The sequence below is a fragment of the Phaseolus vulgaris genome, chromosome 9, assembly GCF_000499845.2.
Source record: "Phaseolus vulgaris cultivar G19833 chromosome 9, P. vulgaris v2.0, whole genome shotgun sequence".
Taxonomy (NCBI): Eukaryota; Viridiplantae; Streptophyta; class Magnoliopsida; order Fabales; family Fabaceae; genus Phaseolus; species Phaseolus vulgaris.
The window spans coordinates 1,142,677-1,157,722 of NC_023751.2; the positions used below are offsets into that span (position 1 = coordinate 1,142,677).

The 15,046-nt window shown below is 35.1% G+C and overlaps 3 protein-coding genes across 6 annotated transcripts; all 3 read left to right on the forward strand.

Annotated features, from left to right (window-relative positions):
- Positions 1-1,442: 1,442 nt before the first annotated feature.
- On the forward strand, positions 1,443-7,850 carry LOC137820623 (protein S-acyltransferase 21). Its single transcript, XM_068624791.1, has 10 exons — positions 1,443-1,809; positions 2,709-2,822; positions 2,945-3,065; positions 3,776-3,963; positions 4,529-4,597; positions 5,032-5,103; positions 5,224-5,352; positions 5,905-5,985; positions 6,048-6,254; positions 6,660-7,850. Exons 1-10 carry the CDS (start codon positions 1,765-1,767, stop codon positions 7,578-7,580), a joined length of 1,947 nt encoding a protein of 648 aa, XP_068480892.1. The 5' UTR covers positions 1,443-1,764; the 3' UTR covers positions 7,581-7,850.
- Positions 7,851-8,490: 640 nt separating this feature from the next.
- On the forward strand, positions 8,491-12,897 carry LOC137820624 (MLO-like protein 9). 2 transcript variants are annotated; one of them, XM_068624794.1, is made up of 15 exons: positions 8,491-8,819; positions 8,918-8,975; positions 9,078-9,418; positions 9,757-9,873; positions 9,992-10,049; positions 10,151-10,239; positions 10,668-10,742; positions 10,832-10,920; positions 11,067-11,116; positions 11,200-11,240; positions 11,326-11,499; positions 11,647-11,682; positions 11,771-11,838; positions 12,033-12,093; positions 12,408-12,897. In XM_068624794.1, the coding sequence occupies exons 1-15, from the start codon at positions 8,691-8,693 to the stop codon at positions 12,672-12,674; spliced, it is 1,653 nt and encodes a 550-aa protein (XP_068480895.1). In that variant the 5' UTR covers positions 8,491-8,690; the 3' UTR covers positions 12,675-12,897. The 2 variants fall into 2 exon arrangements, with proteins under 2 accessions (XP_068480895.1, XP_068480894.1); XM_068624793.1 differs by having other exon boundaries at positions 8,687-8,975.
- A 152-nt stretch (positions 12,898-13,049) lies between these two features.
- LOC137820627 (peptidyl-prolyl cis-trans isomerase FKBP18, chloroplastic) lies at positions 13,050-15,016 on the forward strand. 3 transcript variants are annotated; one of them, XM_068624797.1, is made up of 6 exons: positions 13,050-13,349; positions 13,446-13,516; positions 13,611-13,697; positions 13,796-13,945; positions 14,050-14,109; positions 14,507-14,687. In XM_068624797.1, exons 1-6 carry the CDS (start codon positions 13,103-13,105, stop codon positions 14,642-14,644), a joined length of 753 nt encoding a protein of 250 aa, XP_068480898.1. In that variant the 5' UTR covers positions 13,050-13,102; the 3' UTR covers positions 14,645-14,687. The 3 variants fall into 3 exon arrangements, with proteins under 3 accessions (XP_068480898.1, XP_068480899.1, XP_068480900.1); XM_068624798.1 differs by lacking the exon at positions 14,507-14,687 and adding an exon at positions 14,700-15,016 and having other exon boundaries at positions 13,051-13,349; XM_068624799.1 differs by having other exon boundaries at positions 13,051-13,349; positions 14,529-14,860.
- The last annotated feature ends 30 nt before the right edge of the window (positions 15,017-15,046 follow it).

The window sequence follows — 15,046 nt, forward strand, 5'->3', positions numbered from 1 at the left end:
TATTCATAAACTATCATTTTTCTCCCTCTCCAACAGACATGTAAATATGTGACACCTAACATCAATAATTTACGAACACATAGCATAAAATTATTTTTAATCTCTAAAAATTAAAATTTATCTTTTGATATCTAAACTTAATCAGACAATTTTGTTAGCCCTCTAAATTCAAGAATATATTTTTTCTTTCTTTAAATCTATGAGTGCTTTTTTTATTTTAATTTGAAAATAATATTTAGATCTTTAAAATTTATGTTATTGAGATATTTACTGACATATATGTCATGGTACAATATATAATAATTTTTTAAATATTTTAAAATATAAATATGAGAGATTAAAGAAATATTTTAATAAAAAATTATAAAATAAATTTTCATTTTTTTTATCGGTGTGATTGGTGTGATTGTTAACATCATATTTTGTTTTTCTCTTTTATCTAATTTTCACGATGATAAAAATATAAAAATAATTTCAGAATAACATGTAAAAAAAATCATTAATTGATTAAACAACTTTTTTTTTTCTTCTTCGATTTGAAAATAGAAGTTATTTTATTTGATGTGTGAGTTTTGATATGAAAACGTGTTAGAGTATGATTTCTCTCTTTTCATATTGTTGCCTTAAAAGAAGGAATTAAAGAAAGAGTGAGAGAATCAGTAAAAAATCTATTAATTAATATTAATTTAAAAAATTAATAAATAATTTTATTTAGGGTAGAAGGTAAATATTTTATTTAAAAACACAAGGAGAGAAGCAATAGAAAAAAAATATTTATTTTTTCTATTTGTAAATATTTTTGAACAATCATTTATAAATTATAACTAATTATACTAGTTTCGCAATCACTAACATGGTGTTTGGTGCCACTAAATTACATTGAAAATGATTTTTTTAAGAAAACAAATTTTTGTGTGTTTACATGGTAATTTCATCACATCTCTGAATGAAATGTCACTTTTACCTTTGTTTCTATGTGTACAAACCATTAACGATGGTAATGAAATAAATAAATGAATAATTAGAAAATGAATGTCTATAAAAAAAATCTTACAATTTACTTTTTCCCCAAAAATTATATTATTTATGCGTTGGAATATATATTTTTGATATGTTGTTCGTTCATAACTTACTAATTATTAAATAGCATCATTATCACAGAAGGTACTGAAATTTAATTACAAGGCAATGTAGTATTAGTCCACAATATAAAAAATATACATTTAATTATTATAATTATAACAGAGAAGAAACCTATATTTTTTTGGCAATTAATGCACACAGGTTATTATACTGCATCTACTGACTTTTTAATGTACAATTACCTTAGTTTTGAAGATTAAAAAATATAAGAGATTTATTAAAAGTGATTAATTTTAGTCACACAAATAATATTTTTTATGTATAATTTTAATATATGTATATGTATAAGAATAAATGATAACAATAACTTATTTATTTATTTGTAATAATGCAATAGAATAGTGGGAGAGTGGTGACTTTATTCTGGCTTCTCTCTTGGCACTCTCACATCACCCAACAACCTCTTACCTTTCTCTCTCTCTCTCTTTCTTCTCTTCTTCTCCTTGAATTTGACTTGGCAAACCCTAGACTCAGAATTTTCATAGAACTCTTCCTTCTGGTATTCCAAATCGGTTTTCACTTTACGTGGTTAGGGAACAAGTTTGAAGGGTGTGGCAGACTCTTCTGTCTCTGCAAATGCTTCGGATTTCGTAGTTCGTTAGAGAGGCTTTTCACTCGGTCATGGCTCGGCGTCATGGATGGGAGCTTCCTTTTCACACTTTTCAGGTACATTCTCACTCTCACACACTCACTCCACACCACACTATATTTTCAATGACATCATCTCATTCATTTCTACTTTCTTTTCTCTTTGCTTTTTCTCGGTTTCTCATGGGCCTCTCCTTCAACTTTCCTCCAATTTTCCATCTTCTTCTACCCCTTTCACTTTCTCGTTTACCTCTTTCCTCCTTTGACTCTTTCCCATTTTATCCCACTCAACCGCATCTTTTTTTTCTATGTGTTTTTTTTGTTTTTCGCCGTTAATTCATGTTCTAGTTTTATGCGGAATCTCATGCGTTTTGTCGTATATATCGTGTCCGCGCCTTTTCTCTCTCACTTTCTTGAGGATTCTGTTTTTTCACTCGAATAGCCGTTTACCAGAGATCTTTTTTTTTTCTCAGTATAGAAACCAAGTCAATTACTTTAGTGTTATTTTACTTCTTCATTTCTGCTTATGAACCTAGTGTTATCATATGATTCTCATCTGCAGAAAGATAAATTAGATGGAATGACACCAAATATCAGACCACGATCCTTCAGAATATTCTTTAGTGTCATGATTTCCTGGGTGAAATAGCTTTTTGTCGCTACTCTTTAACCGCAACACATCCCAAAAATGTTGGCTTTTTGTCTTCCAAAAATTTAATAAATTTTTAGTCTTTACTATTCAAGAGCAACACCTCCCTGATGAGGGACTAACACTACAGAGACTAAAACATATTATTTTTTAAGGGACTAGAGGTGACGTTTTGAAATATTTTTGAAGGACTAGATAACATATTTTGTGCCTAAATGCTTTTACAATGCTGGAACTGCCTGGTGTTATTCGAGTTTCGTGTTTTCTAGAATTGATGGATTGTGTATTCTCATTAAGACTTTTCTGACTGCTTCTGATTTATGAACAGGTCGTGGCTATAACAGTATTTTTCTTACTATCTATTGCATATTATGCCTTCTTTGCCCCTTTTCTTGGAAAGGACGTCTATGAATATGTGGCTATTGGTGTTTACTCTTTATTGGTAAGCAATTCACTAATTTTTCTGCGCTCTCCCCTCACTTTTGTGTGTTTTATAAGGAGATTCATTCTAAAATAGGGTGTTCAATATTCCTTCATCAACTTGTATTTAAATGTTGAATGCAGGCTCTCTCTGTGTTCTTTCTTTATGTTCGATGCACTGCCATTGATCCTGCTGATCAGGGTGTAACGGTTGACTGTGACAAGTCATCCAAGAATAGATCAAAACATGATGAAGAGTTAGCAGGTTGGACTTTGAATGCTACTAGCATCTATTGATTTTCGGTTTATTCTTGGGATCAGATTTGTTAGAAATAATGTATAGGAATAGGGCAGATTATACATTATTCAAGTGTGTTAATAGAGCAATTGTATATTCTTGTAATTGTTTTGTAATTTTCCTTGTATTTATGACTGTTGTCATAAATATATTTTCTGTTGTATAATAATTCAACTCATGCAATTCATCCTATCTGTGTTGTTCTATCTTTTTTCAACAAGATTCAAATCATGATCTGACATAAGCGGGTTCTCAGTAATTTAGTATATTTCTGGTTTTATCAAGCAGTGGTAGACCACCAAAATGAAAGAACTGCTCTGAATTTAATTATACAGCAGTGACATTTTTGGACTGTGTTGTTACTTGTTAATGTCTGCACACAGATCCTAAATCAGTTGAAACAGATTTTTCAAGTATTTTTGTAGGTTTGGTAGAACAGCTCATTTAGATTTTTACTTGTTCTTTGAAATGATGAATATGTAGTCACTTTGTTTGTTACCTCCTATATGCCATGTACAGACAGATTGTCATGAATTTATTATCTTAATTGATTTGACAACAATACTTGTTGGGAATATATTGGGATATGTTGGTAGCAATTGATGATTTCATATTCCTTTGATAGAAATTTCAGTGTAATTTGATAGTTTATTTAGGATTTGCATCTCCTATTGCAGAACCCAGCAAGATAGGACTAAAGGGTGAAGGAATGTCTGATCGGCACAATTCAAATTGGTGCTCGAAAGTTGGGTGTTTCTTCTGTGGTTTTCTTGTTAGAGAAGACTGCCGCAGTAATGAAGATATCATTCCACAGCAGCAATCTGGAGAAGAGGATGCTTTGTTCTGCACTTTGTGCAATGCTGAGGTTGACACAAGCTTTTTGAAAAAATATTATTCGGTTTTTCCATACTGCTTCAAATAAAGTCAAATGGAGAAAAGCGAGTAATGAAGAGAAAATAAGGAAAGAAATTTGTAACATGGTCTCCTAGAATGCAATGGAAATCTAAGCAGATGAATCCAAATTTTACTTCCCAAAACTGCTATGACTATAGACAAAACAGAAAAATCTTCTGTTTTATATATATATATATATATCTATATGTGTGTGTGTGTGTATATATGTGTATATATATGTATATGTATATATATACATATATATATATGTCACTTTCATGATGCTTCATATTTATTCAAAAAAAACTAAAGCCCTTTTCGATCAACAGTAAATCAGTGTCTCTTTGATCTGAGAACATTTTCTGTTTTAGTTTTTTTGTTTCCATAAATAACTATAAAATAGCACCTTGGCTTCACTTTGTTTCTCGTTTTTATATTTTAAAATGTCTAGTTGTAGAGTTTTCTCTCCTTTACATGTCTCACCATAATATTGACAAACCATTATATATTTACATATTTTCAGTTATATTTTGCAGGTGCGGAAGTTTAGTAAGCATTGTCGAAGTTGTGACAAATGTGTTGATGGATTTGATCATCATTGTCGGGTAAGCTGGGTTTTTAATCCCACCCTAAGTCAGTTATTGGGTATTTTAAATACTCAATTTTGTAGTATCCTGTCTGAGGTATAGGTCTGCTGTCATACCGATAAAATAATGATGATAAAAGAAAGAGAACAGGTCAACCTTTTAAATTCTCAGTTTTACACTTCTTAGTGTTCCTTCCAGAACTAATTTCCCCCCTCTTCCGTCCATTGAGAGTTATTGCTTGTTTGATCGTCTCCAGTGACAGTTATTTTCTTAAATGTTATATTGCCTGTGGATTTTGACAATAGAATTATCTAGAAGTTTACTATAGCTTATATATGTTTGGGACTTGAGATGTGAGCAGCCATGCACTTGTCTTAACTTGCTTACTTTTCTTCTTTAACCCTTAGGTTCTTCAAATATTCATTACCGTCTACTTCCTTTCTTTTATTCAGTGGTTGAACAATTGTGTTGGAAAGAAGAATTACATCACGTTTGTGTGTCTTATGGCAGTGAGCGTTGTTTGGGTAAGTTGCATAAAGATGCTCATCTTGAATCTTGTTCTCCCCCCTTTTGTCCGTTTTACATAGAAAAACCTTCCAGATTAGAATTTGTTTTTTCTTACTTAATGTTCACACGTGTCGCAGCTTATTGTTGAATGTGGAGTTGGGATTGCAGTGCTTGTCAGATGCTTTGTTGATAAAAAAGGTACAGAGCATCAGATAGCTGAAAAACTTGGAGCTGGATTCTCCAGGGTCCCATTTGCTACTATAGTGGTACCTTTGCTCTCTTTTTTTTAATTCTCTGTTTTTTTAAAGGATAGACTGAAATAAACTTTACCTGATAAATGCTACTTTTGTATTTCTCATGAGTTTTATTTGAAGTAATGGTGCATAATGGGCCTTGTACGGGCTTTCAATATAGGTTTTCATGTGCAACTTCTATTGACGCATGTCTTGTGTAACTTAAAACCCTGGATTCTGTCTACTGATGGGAGCCCTTATTTGGCATAAATGTCAAATTATGCATTTTGAATTCTCTATTGATATGTGTTTCTTGATATAAAACATTCAACTGAAAATCTTTATTTTAAATAATTTGTTCTTCTGTTGTTTAGTATTCCTGATTTGAAAATTTATCAGTTGAGTTTGCTGAGAGTTATTCGACATAAACTGCAAGTACTCATCATTATCCAAGCTTTGAACACCATTAACTAGTTGAGCGGTTAATTGTTCCCAAATGATAAAACCAAGATTTTCTTCCTCATAATTTTTACTTCAATAAACTTTGAATTGCTATGTTTTACATAATTTTCAAACCTTTAACAGGCCATATGCACAGCAGTTTCATTCCTTGCAACTGTGCCTCTGGGAGAATTATTCTTTTTCCATATGATCCTGATACGGAAGGTATATTCACAAACTTTCCTCCTATTGACGTGTATATTCGAAGTTGACATCTTCTTTTACAGGGTATCACAACTTACGAGTATGTTGTTGCCATGAGAACTCTAAGTGAACCACCTGGTCCTTCAGTTGATGGAGGTGAACAACAGAGTCTACCATCATCTCCTACTAGTTCAGCTGTCACTGCAATGAGTGGAAGAAGCTCCGTTGGAATGAGTTTGCAGTACAAAGGTGCCTGGTGTACACCTCCAAGGATCTTTATGGATCACCCGGTACTGCCATCTCTGTCTAATTGCCTGAAATGAACCATATGACCAGTAATTTCATTGAAAGATGCATCACCCATTTTTGAACATTACATACAGACAATTATGGTGAGAGTTAGGAAACGAGAGTTGAGTGGAACAAGCATTTGCAAGACACAGTATGCCATAACACTTTAATAGAGGAAGCCGTTATACTTTGGCACAGTATGTTCTATGTTTTTTAGTTATTTTGCATTTCCGTGGTTAGCAATAAAAAAACTGTTAGAGGTGAACAGTTGAAGACACGAGTGGTGCATTGTTTAAAGCATGCCAATAAAAACTGTCACAACAGCTACTATGCTTACTCTTAGTTTCTGAAATAAATTAAGTTATTGTTTTACGTCGATTAACTATCTGGTCTTGGATAAACAGGATGAAATTATACCACATTTGGAGCCTGGACGGCTTCCATCCACTGTTGATCCAGATGCAGTACAACCACTATCTGACAAAGGGAAAAAGTTGAACCAGCGCCCTGTGCGGATAAGTGCATGGAAACTTGCGAAATTGGATTCTAATGAGGCAACTAAGGCAGCTGCTAAAGCTAGAGCATCATCGTCTGTGCTACGTCCAATCAGTTCTCGACCTCATGCATATGACGTGGATCATTTATCTAGTAGCAATGTGAGTGGAAGAAGCAGCCCAATTAGCAATCATCAAGGATTTCATAACAAATATGATACAGCGGGGACATCAAGGTTATCTCCTTCGAAGAGCTCATACGCTCCTAGCCAAGCGAGCAAGGATGATATGGATGCATCATGTCATCACAGTATGAGCAACTTCAGCAGTCCACAAGTCTCAAACATGACTCCTTCACCAATGCAGCCCAGTTCGAACAGAGACCATTTCAACCCCATGTATCAACAACCATCGGGAAACCAGTCTCCTTCATCAGCTAAAGAAAGTGATGGGGGGAACACGAAACCAGTTCAAGAAAATGTGGCACGTGTGCCAATGAGAAGCAACAGCTTAGCTGTTTCAGATAATAGAAGATCGTCGGTATTTTGGGATCAGGCTGCGGGACGCTTTGTGTCGTCCTCATCCTCATCAAGAGGTCCTGGCAGTTCCCAGATCTCTGGAACAGAGTTATTGTACACTGGTCGATCTATATTCTTTGGCAGTCCCGTTGTGAATGAACAGCCAAATACGGGAACAAGAGTTAGCAGTTCAGTAACTGGTATTCCGGATAGAGATTCTACATTAAGGGATTTTCAGCAAGGTAGATCACATAGAGGTGGCCAGCTCCCTGTGTTTGTTCCTGGTTACTCCCAGCAAAATAAGTTCCCCTAGATTGCCTTTGCCTCACTCCTTCACCATTAATTTCTTACTGCAACTATTTCTTATCCTTTTTTAATTTAAAAGAAATTCTCCAAACATGTTATCTTGCGCTTTTAAATGTCCCTCGTTTGACTTCTTTCCCAGCTATGACTCAGCCTTCGTCTTTCCATCTGTACAGACTAATGGATCACCACCCTTTTCTGTACAAATTTATTTCTTCACTATCATTGCTTTTCAAGTTTCTATTCGAAGGTGAATATGCAGAGCACTTTATTCCTCAAATAAGTACGTTTTAGCTTATTACTTTTTGTGTTTATTTCTATAAAACACAATTTATGCTAATTATTACACTTTATTTTATTTTATTAGGATTTTTTCCCCTCAATTAAAAAGCACTTACTTAAATAAGTCAATAAAACAAAGAGGGACTCGTTACAAAGATATAAGTAGGAATTTACTTAGTTAAAGGAGTTATTTTTAATTTGGATTTTAATTTTTTTTAGATTAAAGGTAATAGCCGTCCTCTCATGAAAACAAGAACATTTCACACTAGGAATGTATTTCTAGCATGGTATTGCAATCCTCTTCCCTCTCTGTTAATATACATTATAATTAACATTTGTTGCACATTCCTTCATTAATAGTAAAATATTTATTAAGGTATTTAAGTTTTGTAATTATGTTAAATTAAAAGTTAATTAATGAGTAAAAATATTATTATTTATTAAGATTGTAATTAAGCAATGTTAAATATTTTTTGGTCAATTCCATCAGTTTTTTATTTTGTTCTATGAAAAAAAAATGAAGAAAAAAGATGATTATGTTTACATCGAAATTTGTAGGTATATATTATGAAAAAACTAGAGGTGGGGGAGGAAGTTAGAAGAAGAATAAAATTGGATGGCACATATGGGTGTAATCCAGAGTGAAAGCGTTAGTTGTTCCTCTCCATTCATTTAGGATAGTTGTTAGAATGTAGCATGCATGCATGCAACAACAACAACGAACCAAAACATTTCCATGAACACGATCAACCATGCCACCCACCCACCTTCTTCTCAACTCTAATAATTGAATTTGAACTCTGCACATCACAAACGCATTCTCAATCTTTAATTCAATATGTCGGGAGGAGGAGGCGGTGACTCCAGACAGCTAGATCTCACGCCTACATGGGCTGTCGCCGCGGTTTGTGCAATTATCGTCCTCATTTCTATACTCTTGGAAAAAATCATACACAAATTCGCAAGGGTACTACCATAACCCTAACAACAATCAATGTATATATTTTTTTGTTCACGGATTCCTCCATCATGGATCATAATCAATCTCCTTTTTTTTGGTTTCAGATGTTTGAAGAAAAAAAGAAACATGCTTTGCTAGAAGCTCTTGAGAAGATTAAAGCCGGTGAGCAACCTCATGAATACTAATGTTTCTCTTCTTTCTTTTGTTCCTCCCCATCCATCACTACGTAGTAATCAATTCTTCTCTTTCTTTGCTGCCATGCAGAGCTTATGGTTCTGGGATTTATTTCCTTACTTCTAACGTTTGGTCAAAACTACATTTCTAAAGTGTGTATTCCCCAAAAGTATGCACACACAATGCTACCGTGTCTTCCCATTGACCAACGTGACGGAGGGGGTCCCGCAACCGAACACGGAGCGGGTGCCGCAACCGAACACGGAGCGGGTGCCGCAACCGAACACGGAGCGGGTGCCGCAACCGAACATGAAGTTGAACCTGAGGGAGAGGGGGGCGAGAGTGCTGAAGGAGGTGGCCATCGTCGCAGAATTTTATCATATGATCGTAGATTTCTATCTGGTGGTGGTGGAGGCCCCAGTTGTAAACCGGTACCCAACTCTTCGAGATCTTTGTTTTAATAAAGGATAAGACAATCTTTCTTTTGATAGATAAAACCAATGTGAGAGATAACTTCAGTTGCAAGTAGCAGTTGCATGTTTAGATCTTGAAGTTGAAACCCTGAACAAATTTAAGCAACTTTATATATCACGTAAAATGCTTTAAAACCCATTTTTTTTATTATAGTATATACTACTAGAAAATTGTCAATTTTAATACTTCCACTTGTGATAAAGTTTCGGATTGCTCCACATCAGAGTCGTTGCAATTGTCCCATTTTGGGCAGATTTGTGAAAAGCTCATGCTACTGAATGTTGGTGTTGTGTAGGGGAAGCTGCCTCTTATATCAGTGAACGGGTTGCATCAGTTACACATTTTTATATTTTTCTTGGCTGTCTTCCATGTGATATACAGTGCCATAACAATGACCCTTGGAAGAGCAAAGGTTGGTATTGATTCAGGCCTAAAAATGTTTATTCATTCAAGGAATAAAAAATATGTAAACTAATGGGGGAATCAGTTTTTCATTATATGAATGGTAAAGCCTTTTTTTCTTCTGACAGATTCGTGGGTGGAAGGCATGGGAGGAGGACCATGTCGTGGATGAAGATGCCTTGAATGGTACAAAGCAATGAATCATTAATAATTTATTGCAGCTTCAAGTTTCATTAGTACCTAGTCTTCATAATTTTAACATTCTGAATTGTGTAATATATGTTCAGATCCTAGAAGATTCAGACTTACTCACGAGACATCATTTGTGAGGGATCACAGCAGTTTCTGGACTAAAACGCCAGTTTCCTTCTATTTTGTAAGCATTTATCACTGACAACTCTTTTTCATATGCTAGATTTTTAAAATTTACAGAAGGAATCACCATAAATACCTCATATCTAGGTTTTTATGTCCACTCCTAGAGTATTCATTCTTTTATGAGTAATTCTTTGGGAGATGTAATTGAAGCTGTATTCTTTAAACATAGTTGATTTACGGAACCAATTATCGGTATATGGAAAGCAGGTATCGAGGTTGGTTCATCTTTTTATTTTAGATTTTGGTACATATGATTGGCAACTCATAAAGGGAGTCAAGATAGCTCTTATACATCTAAAGCCCCCGAGAACATAGAATACCAAGATATATAAGGAACAAAAGGGTGATATTAACATCACAATTTATTAGTCGGTCCATGTCTTGCTTTAATTCACTTTCAAAAATATGTCGTTGATCAATTTTCAGGTATGCTTCTTTCGACAATTTTTCAGATCTGTTCGCAGGGCTGACTACTTGACCATGAGACATGGATTTGTGACTGTTAGTAATTTTGACCATGCAACATCAGTATTATGCCTGCACTGTTTTCTTTTTCATTTATACTAATAATGCCGCCTTCATTTTTGCAGGTCCATTTAGCACCGGGAAGTAAGTTCGATTTTCAAAAATATATCAAGAGGTCATTAGAAGATGACTTTAAGGTAGTTGTAGGAATCAGGTAAATTTGACAAAGTTCGCCAAGACTTTGGTTTTTCTTTTTGTTATAGTAATTTAGCCTCGTGGAGTCATGATGTCAGGAGGATACTTTATTTATGAATCCTTTAAACTTTGGTTTCTTCTAATGAACACATCTGCTTTTGGCAGTCCAATACTTTGGGGATCAGTAGTGTTATTCTTGCTTGTGAATGTCCATGGTTTGTCCCTCACCTACTTATCAATTGGCTTCCCTATTTTGCATTCAAATTCTTACTGAAAGAAATTGGTGACTACTTTTCAGGATGGCATGCTGCTTTTTGGGTGTCTTTTCTCCCTCTAGTGGTGAGCAGACATACCTTCACTGTCAATGGTGTTCATTTCAGTTTAGACGAAAAAACAACAAGACTAATGATTGATTAACTTGAAGGTGATTCTTGCTGTTGGAACAAAACTTCAAGCAATTATTACTCGAATGGCACTTGACATAAAAGAAAGGCATGCTGTAGTGCAGGGGATCCCTCTTGTGCAAGTCTCTGACAAGTATTTTTGGTTTGCATGGCCTCAGTTAGTTCTTTATCTCATCCATTATGTCCTCTTTCAGGTACTCACCCTTTACTTTTTCACAGATTTCTGTCATTATCTATTCCTTTTTTAACAGTATAGTATCTTAACAAATGTATATGCATATCTGAGATCCTGAATATTCGAAGAATTTCTCACAACTTGACGCTTGGTTTAACATTTCCAGAATGCATTTGAGCTGACATACTTCTGGTGGACATGGGTAATAAACACTCCATAATTCCAATTCTCTTCTTCTCACCATTGTGCATTTGATTCTACAAACCTTAAATCACTTCCTTCTGGTGCAGTATGAATTCGGCTGGGCATCTTGCTTTTACGAGGATGATCGTCTCATGATCATCAGAGTAGCTCTTGGGTAAGTCCTGTCCTATGACAGTGCTGCGTACAAGGACTAGTTCCACTTAACACTACCTTATACAAGAGGAGGAATATATTCCTTTATGAAACATCTTGAATTGCCAATATGAAATTGATATAGCCAGATACCATTGCAGTGGTTACAGCACAGGATCCCATCACATATTCAATAATTTAACTTCAAATTTGCAGGCTGGGAGCTCAAGTCGTTTGCAGTTATGTCACACTTCCACTCTACGCACTCGTTACTCAGGTGCCTTCACTACATCCTTCATATCATATTATTATTTTGGCTTAATTAAATTTTTTCAATTTCACACAATTTTTCTCCTTTATTTCGTTTTTACAATATTGGTTCATTTATTAAGTTGGCATTCAATATCTAAGTTAACAGAGAGAATAAAGATGTAGAGCGAGAGAAGATGAAATTATAAAAAAAGTATGAAATTAAAGCTGTTGTTTTTGGTTTTGGTTTTGGTCATGGTTTATTCCCTTTGTAGCAAAGTAACAGAGATGAAAAAGTGAGGAAGGAGAAGTAACCGTGTGTGGTGATTGAATTTGTGGCAGATGGGATCGACGATGAAGAAGTCAATATTTGATGACCAAACGTCGAGGGCGCTGAAACAGTGGCATAAGAATGCCCTGAAGAAGAAAGCGTCAAAAGGACGCCACGAAACTCGAACGTTAGGTGGGAGCCCGGGAGAGCATACACCGGAACATTCGCCGCACCCGCCGCCACCCAGAGACACAGAAATGGCTGCTCAGACCGCCACCATCGTCACCAGCGTTGATAACGAAACCTATGATAAGCGGGACCTTCTAACTGGACCGTGACACGTGTCAAGATCTTCTGCCACCAACTGAGGCTGCATCAATGCATCATCACGTAACGGCTTTGTTTGACATAGGTTAAATAGAATTAGTTATTGTATTGGTTATACTGTAGCAGTGTTTATAAACTTCTCACACACCATGTATTTGGATGCATATCAAAATATGTGTATAAAGATATGTATGTATATCATATATGTATGTATGTATGTATGTCCAATTATGCCCAATGGTTATTGATGATAAACAAGCACGATTCTTCCCTCTTTATGTTACACTACACATTAACAAAGTAAATTAATCATGGATAAATAAGAAATAGAGAAAAGGGCAAATTGGTCATTTTATCTCCTAGGATAATATATTAAAAGAAAACCAGAGGTGGTGAAGCATTTGGCGAGCGAACGAGCGAGAGAGAAAGAGTGTTGGCAATGAGTTCCCCTTGCGCTTGCGCTTCTAATTCAACGCATTGGAGCATTGATTATGGAGGGGCAATGCTTTCAAATTCAAAGCGAATCAGGTCCACGCGAATCGCCATGCCACTCTCACTTTCTGGTTCCAGAAGATCCACGGCGCTTCTCATTTCATCGTTGCCTTTCACCTTCCTTTTGCTCTCTCCGCCGGCGGAGGCCAGACGCAACAAGAAGACAGTTCCCCAAGAGGACTACATCACAACTCGTTAGTTCAATCTTCTTTTAATTAAATCTCCATCTGTTTCGCAAATTATACTTAATTACCCAACAACAAATTCAATTTATCCTAACTTTAATTCAGCCGATGGATTGAAATACTATGATTTGGTTGAGGGCAAAGGTCCAGTAGCTGAAAAGGGAGCAACCGTTCAGGTACACTTTGTGAGCTTTTGCATGTCCCAACCCAACATCTCGTTTTGCTTTTTCTATTTCTTGTTTACTTTTCGTTTCTAGTTCTCACTGACAGGTGCACTTTGATTGCTTATATCGCGGAATCACAGCTATATCCAGTCGCGAATCTAAACTCCTAGCGGGAAATCGTATCATTGCTCAGGTTTTATAACCTGTTTCTCTTTCTAAATTTTGTCCGCGAAGTCATCTAAAATGTACCATTTGGTGGTGTTGATGCCTGCGTGTTTTGGTCTCTTAAAGCCGTACGAATTCAGGGTGGGAGCTCCCCCAGGAAAGGAAAGGAAACGTGAATTTGTTGACAATCCAAATGGTTTATTCTCTGCTCAAGCAGCACCCAAACCTCCACCTGCTATGTACACAATAGTGGAGGGAATGCGAGTTGGTGGAAAGGTGACTCTAACATCATTATTCTATGCTGCTCCTCTTTTGTTGTACTCATTCATCTAAAACTGTTGTTATACTTCCTTTTATGTTCTTATTTTTAATGGTTGCAGCGAACTGTTATTGTTCCTCCTGAAAATGGGTATGGACAAAGGGGAATGAACGAGATTCCGGTAATTCTCTCTTATGGTTTTCTTACTTGTTTAATCAACCTTCTCTTGTGAATCAAATATATACGTTTCTAGACAACTTCTTATTGAAATTTCCAGAGGGGAAGAACAGAAAAAAAATATAAATTATTATTATTTTTTTTTTATCAGCATAAATTAAAATTAGTTCATACATCTAGAAAAATTACAAAAAGAACTTTTATAAATTTGTTTATAAAAAAATATTGTTTTTTCTTCTTCTAAAAGTTATACAGGAGATATCTATCTGAACAAACTTTAACTAAATATATATATGGATAAGTGGCTTGTAGGATGGTCGTTAAAATTGTATTGCCAATTTTGTCACGCTCACCTTGAATCTTAATTGAAAACTTTACTGATGATATGGTCGTTTATGTAGTCCCATTTTACTTATCTATCAGAGTCTTTAGATACAAGGTCAGAAGTATTTCTGAGAGTTTCTCTATCCGAAATCCAGCAAAAAAAACCTCTGAAAACACTTTCAGACTATATCCAAACAGGTCCTGTGTTTATTTAATGAAAATGATTAGCCTACAAGATGTGCTTGTTAAAAGTTGTTTATGATGTTGCAGCCTGGAGCTACATTTGAACTAAATGTTGAGCTTCTGCAAGTTGTAGCTACGTGAAGATTTGAGTGAGCTCGACTCCATTCTTAGAAGCTGTTGATATTTAGCTTCACAATTTGTACTTTATGAGGCTGCGGCTATTTTATTCTCATTAACCTTTTTTATTATTGTCTTTTACCCTTTGTTAGAATAGAGGAAGATACGATAGAGAAGAAGGAACTTTTTTGAAATATGAAAGAGAAGATGAAGAAAAAAGGATTTTTATAAACACAAATATCTAAGTTTTCTCACTCATTCTAATTAAAAAATTCCCTGTTCTCTCATTTTCTTTTCCCTTGAATAGTTTTTTAGTA

What these genes read in the sequence shown, in the direction of transcription:
- LOC137820624 (XM_068624793.1), top strand. Translation starts at nt 8,741, where the DNA reads ATGGGCTGTCGCCGCGGTTTGTGCAATTATCGTCCTCATTTCTATACT. An exon ending in TCCATTATGTCCTCTTTCAG is followed by an intron (nt 11,500 to 11,646) that starts GTACTCACCCTT and finishes TAACATTTCCAG; the next exon opens with AATGCATTTGAGCTGACATA. An exon ending in CATACTTCTGGTGGACATGG is followed by an intron (nt 11,683 to 11,770) that starts GTAATAAACACT and finishes CTTCTGGTGCAG; the next exon opens with TATGAATTCGGCTGGGCATC.
- LOC137820623 (XM_068624791.1), top strand. Translation starts at nt 1,765, where the DNA reads ATGGCTCGGCGTCATGGATGGGAGCTTCCTTTTCACACTTTTCAG. An exon ending in TTGGTGTTTACTCTTTATTG is followed by an intron (nt 2,823 to 2,944) that starts GTAAGCAATTCA and finishes TGTTGAATGCAG; the next exon opens with GCTCTCTCTGTGTTCTTTCT. An exon ending in TCCCATTTGCTACTATAGTG is followed by an intron (nt 5,353 to 5,904) that starts GTACCTTTGCTC and finishes AACCTTTAACAG; the next exon opens with GCCATATGCACAGCAGTTTC.
- LOC137820627 (XM_068624797.1), top strand. Translation starts at nt 13,103, where the DNA reads ATGAGTTCCCCTTGCGCTTGCGCTTCTAATTCAACGCATTGGAGCATT. An exon ending in AGAGGACTACATCACAACTC is followed by an intron (nt 13,350 to 13,445) that starts GTTAGTTCAATC and finishes ACTTTAATTCAG; the next exon opens with CCGATGGATTGAAATACTAT. An exon ending in GGGGAATGAACGAGATTCCG is followed by an intron (nt 14,110 to 14,506) that starts GTAATTCTCTCT and finishes TCGTTTATGTAG; the next exon opens with TCCCATTTTACTTATCTATC.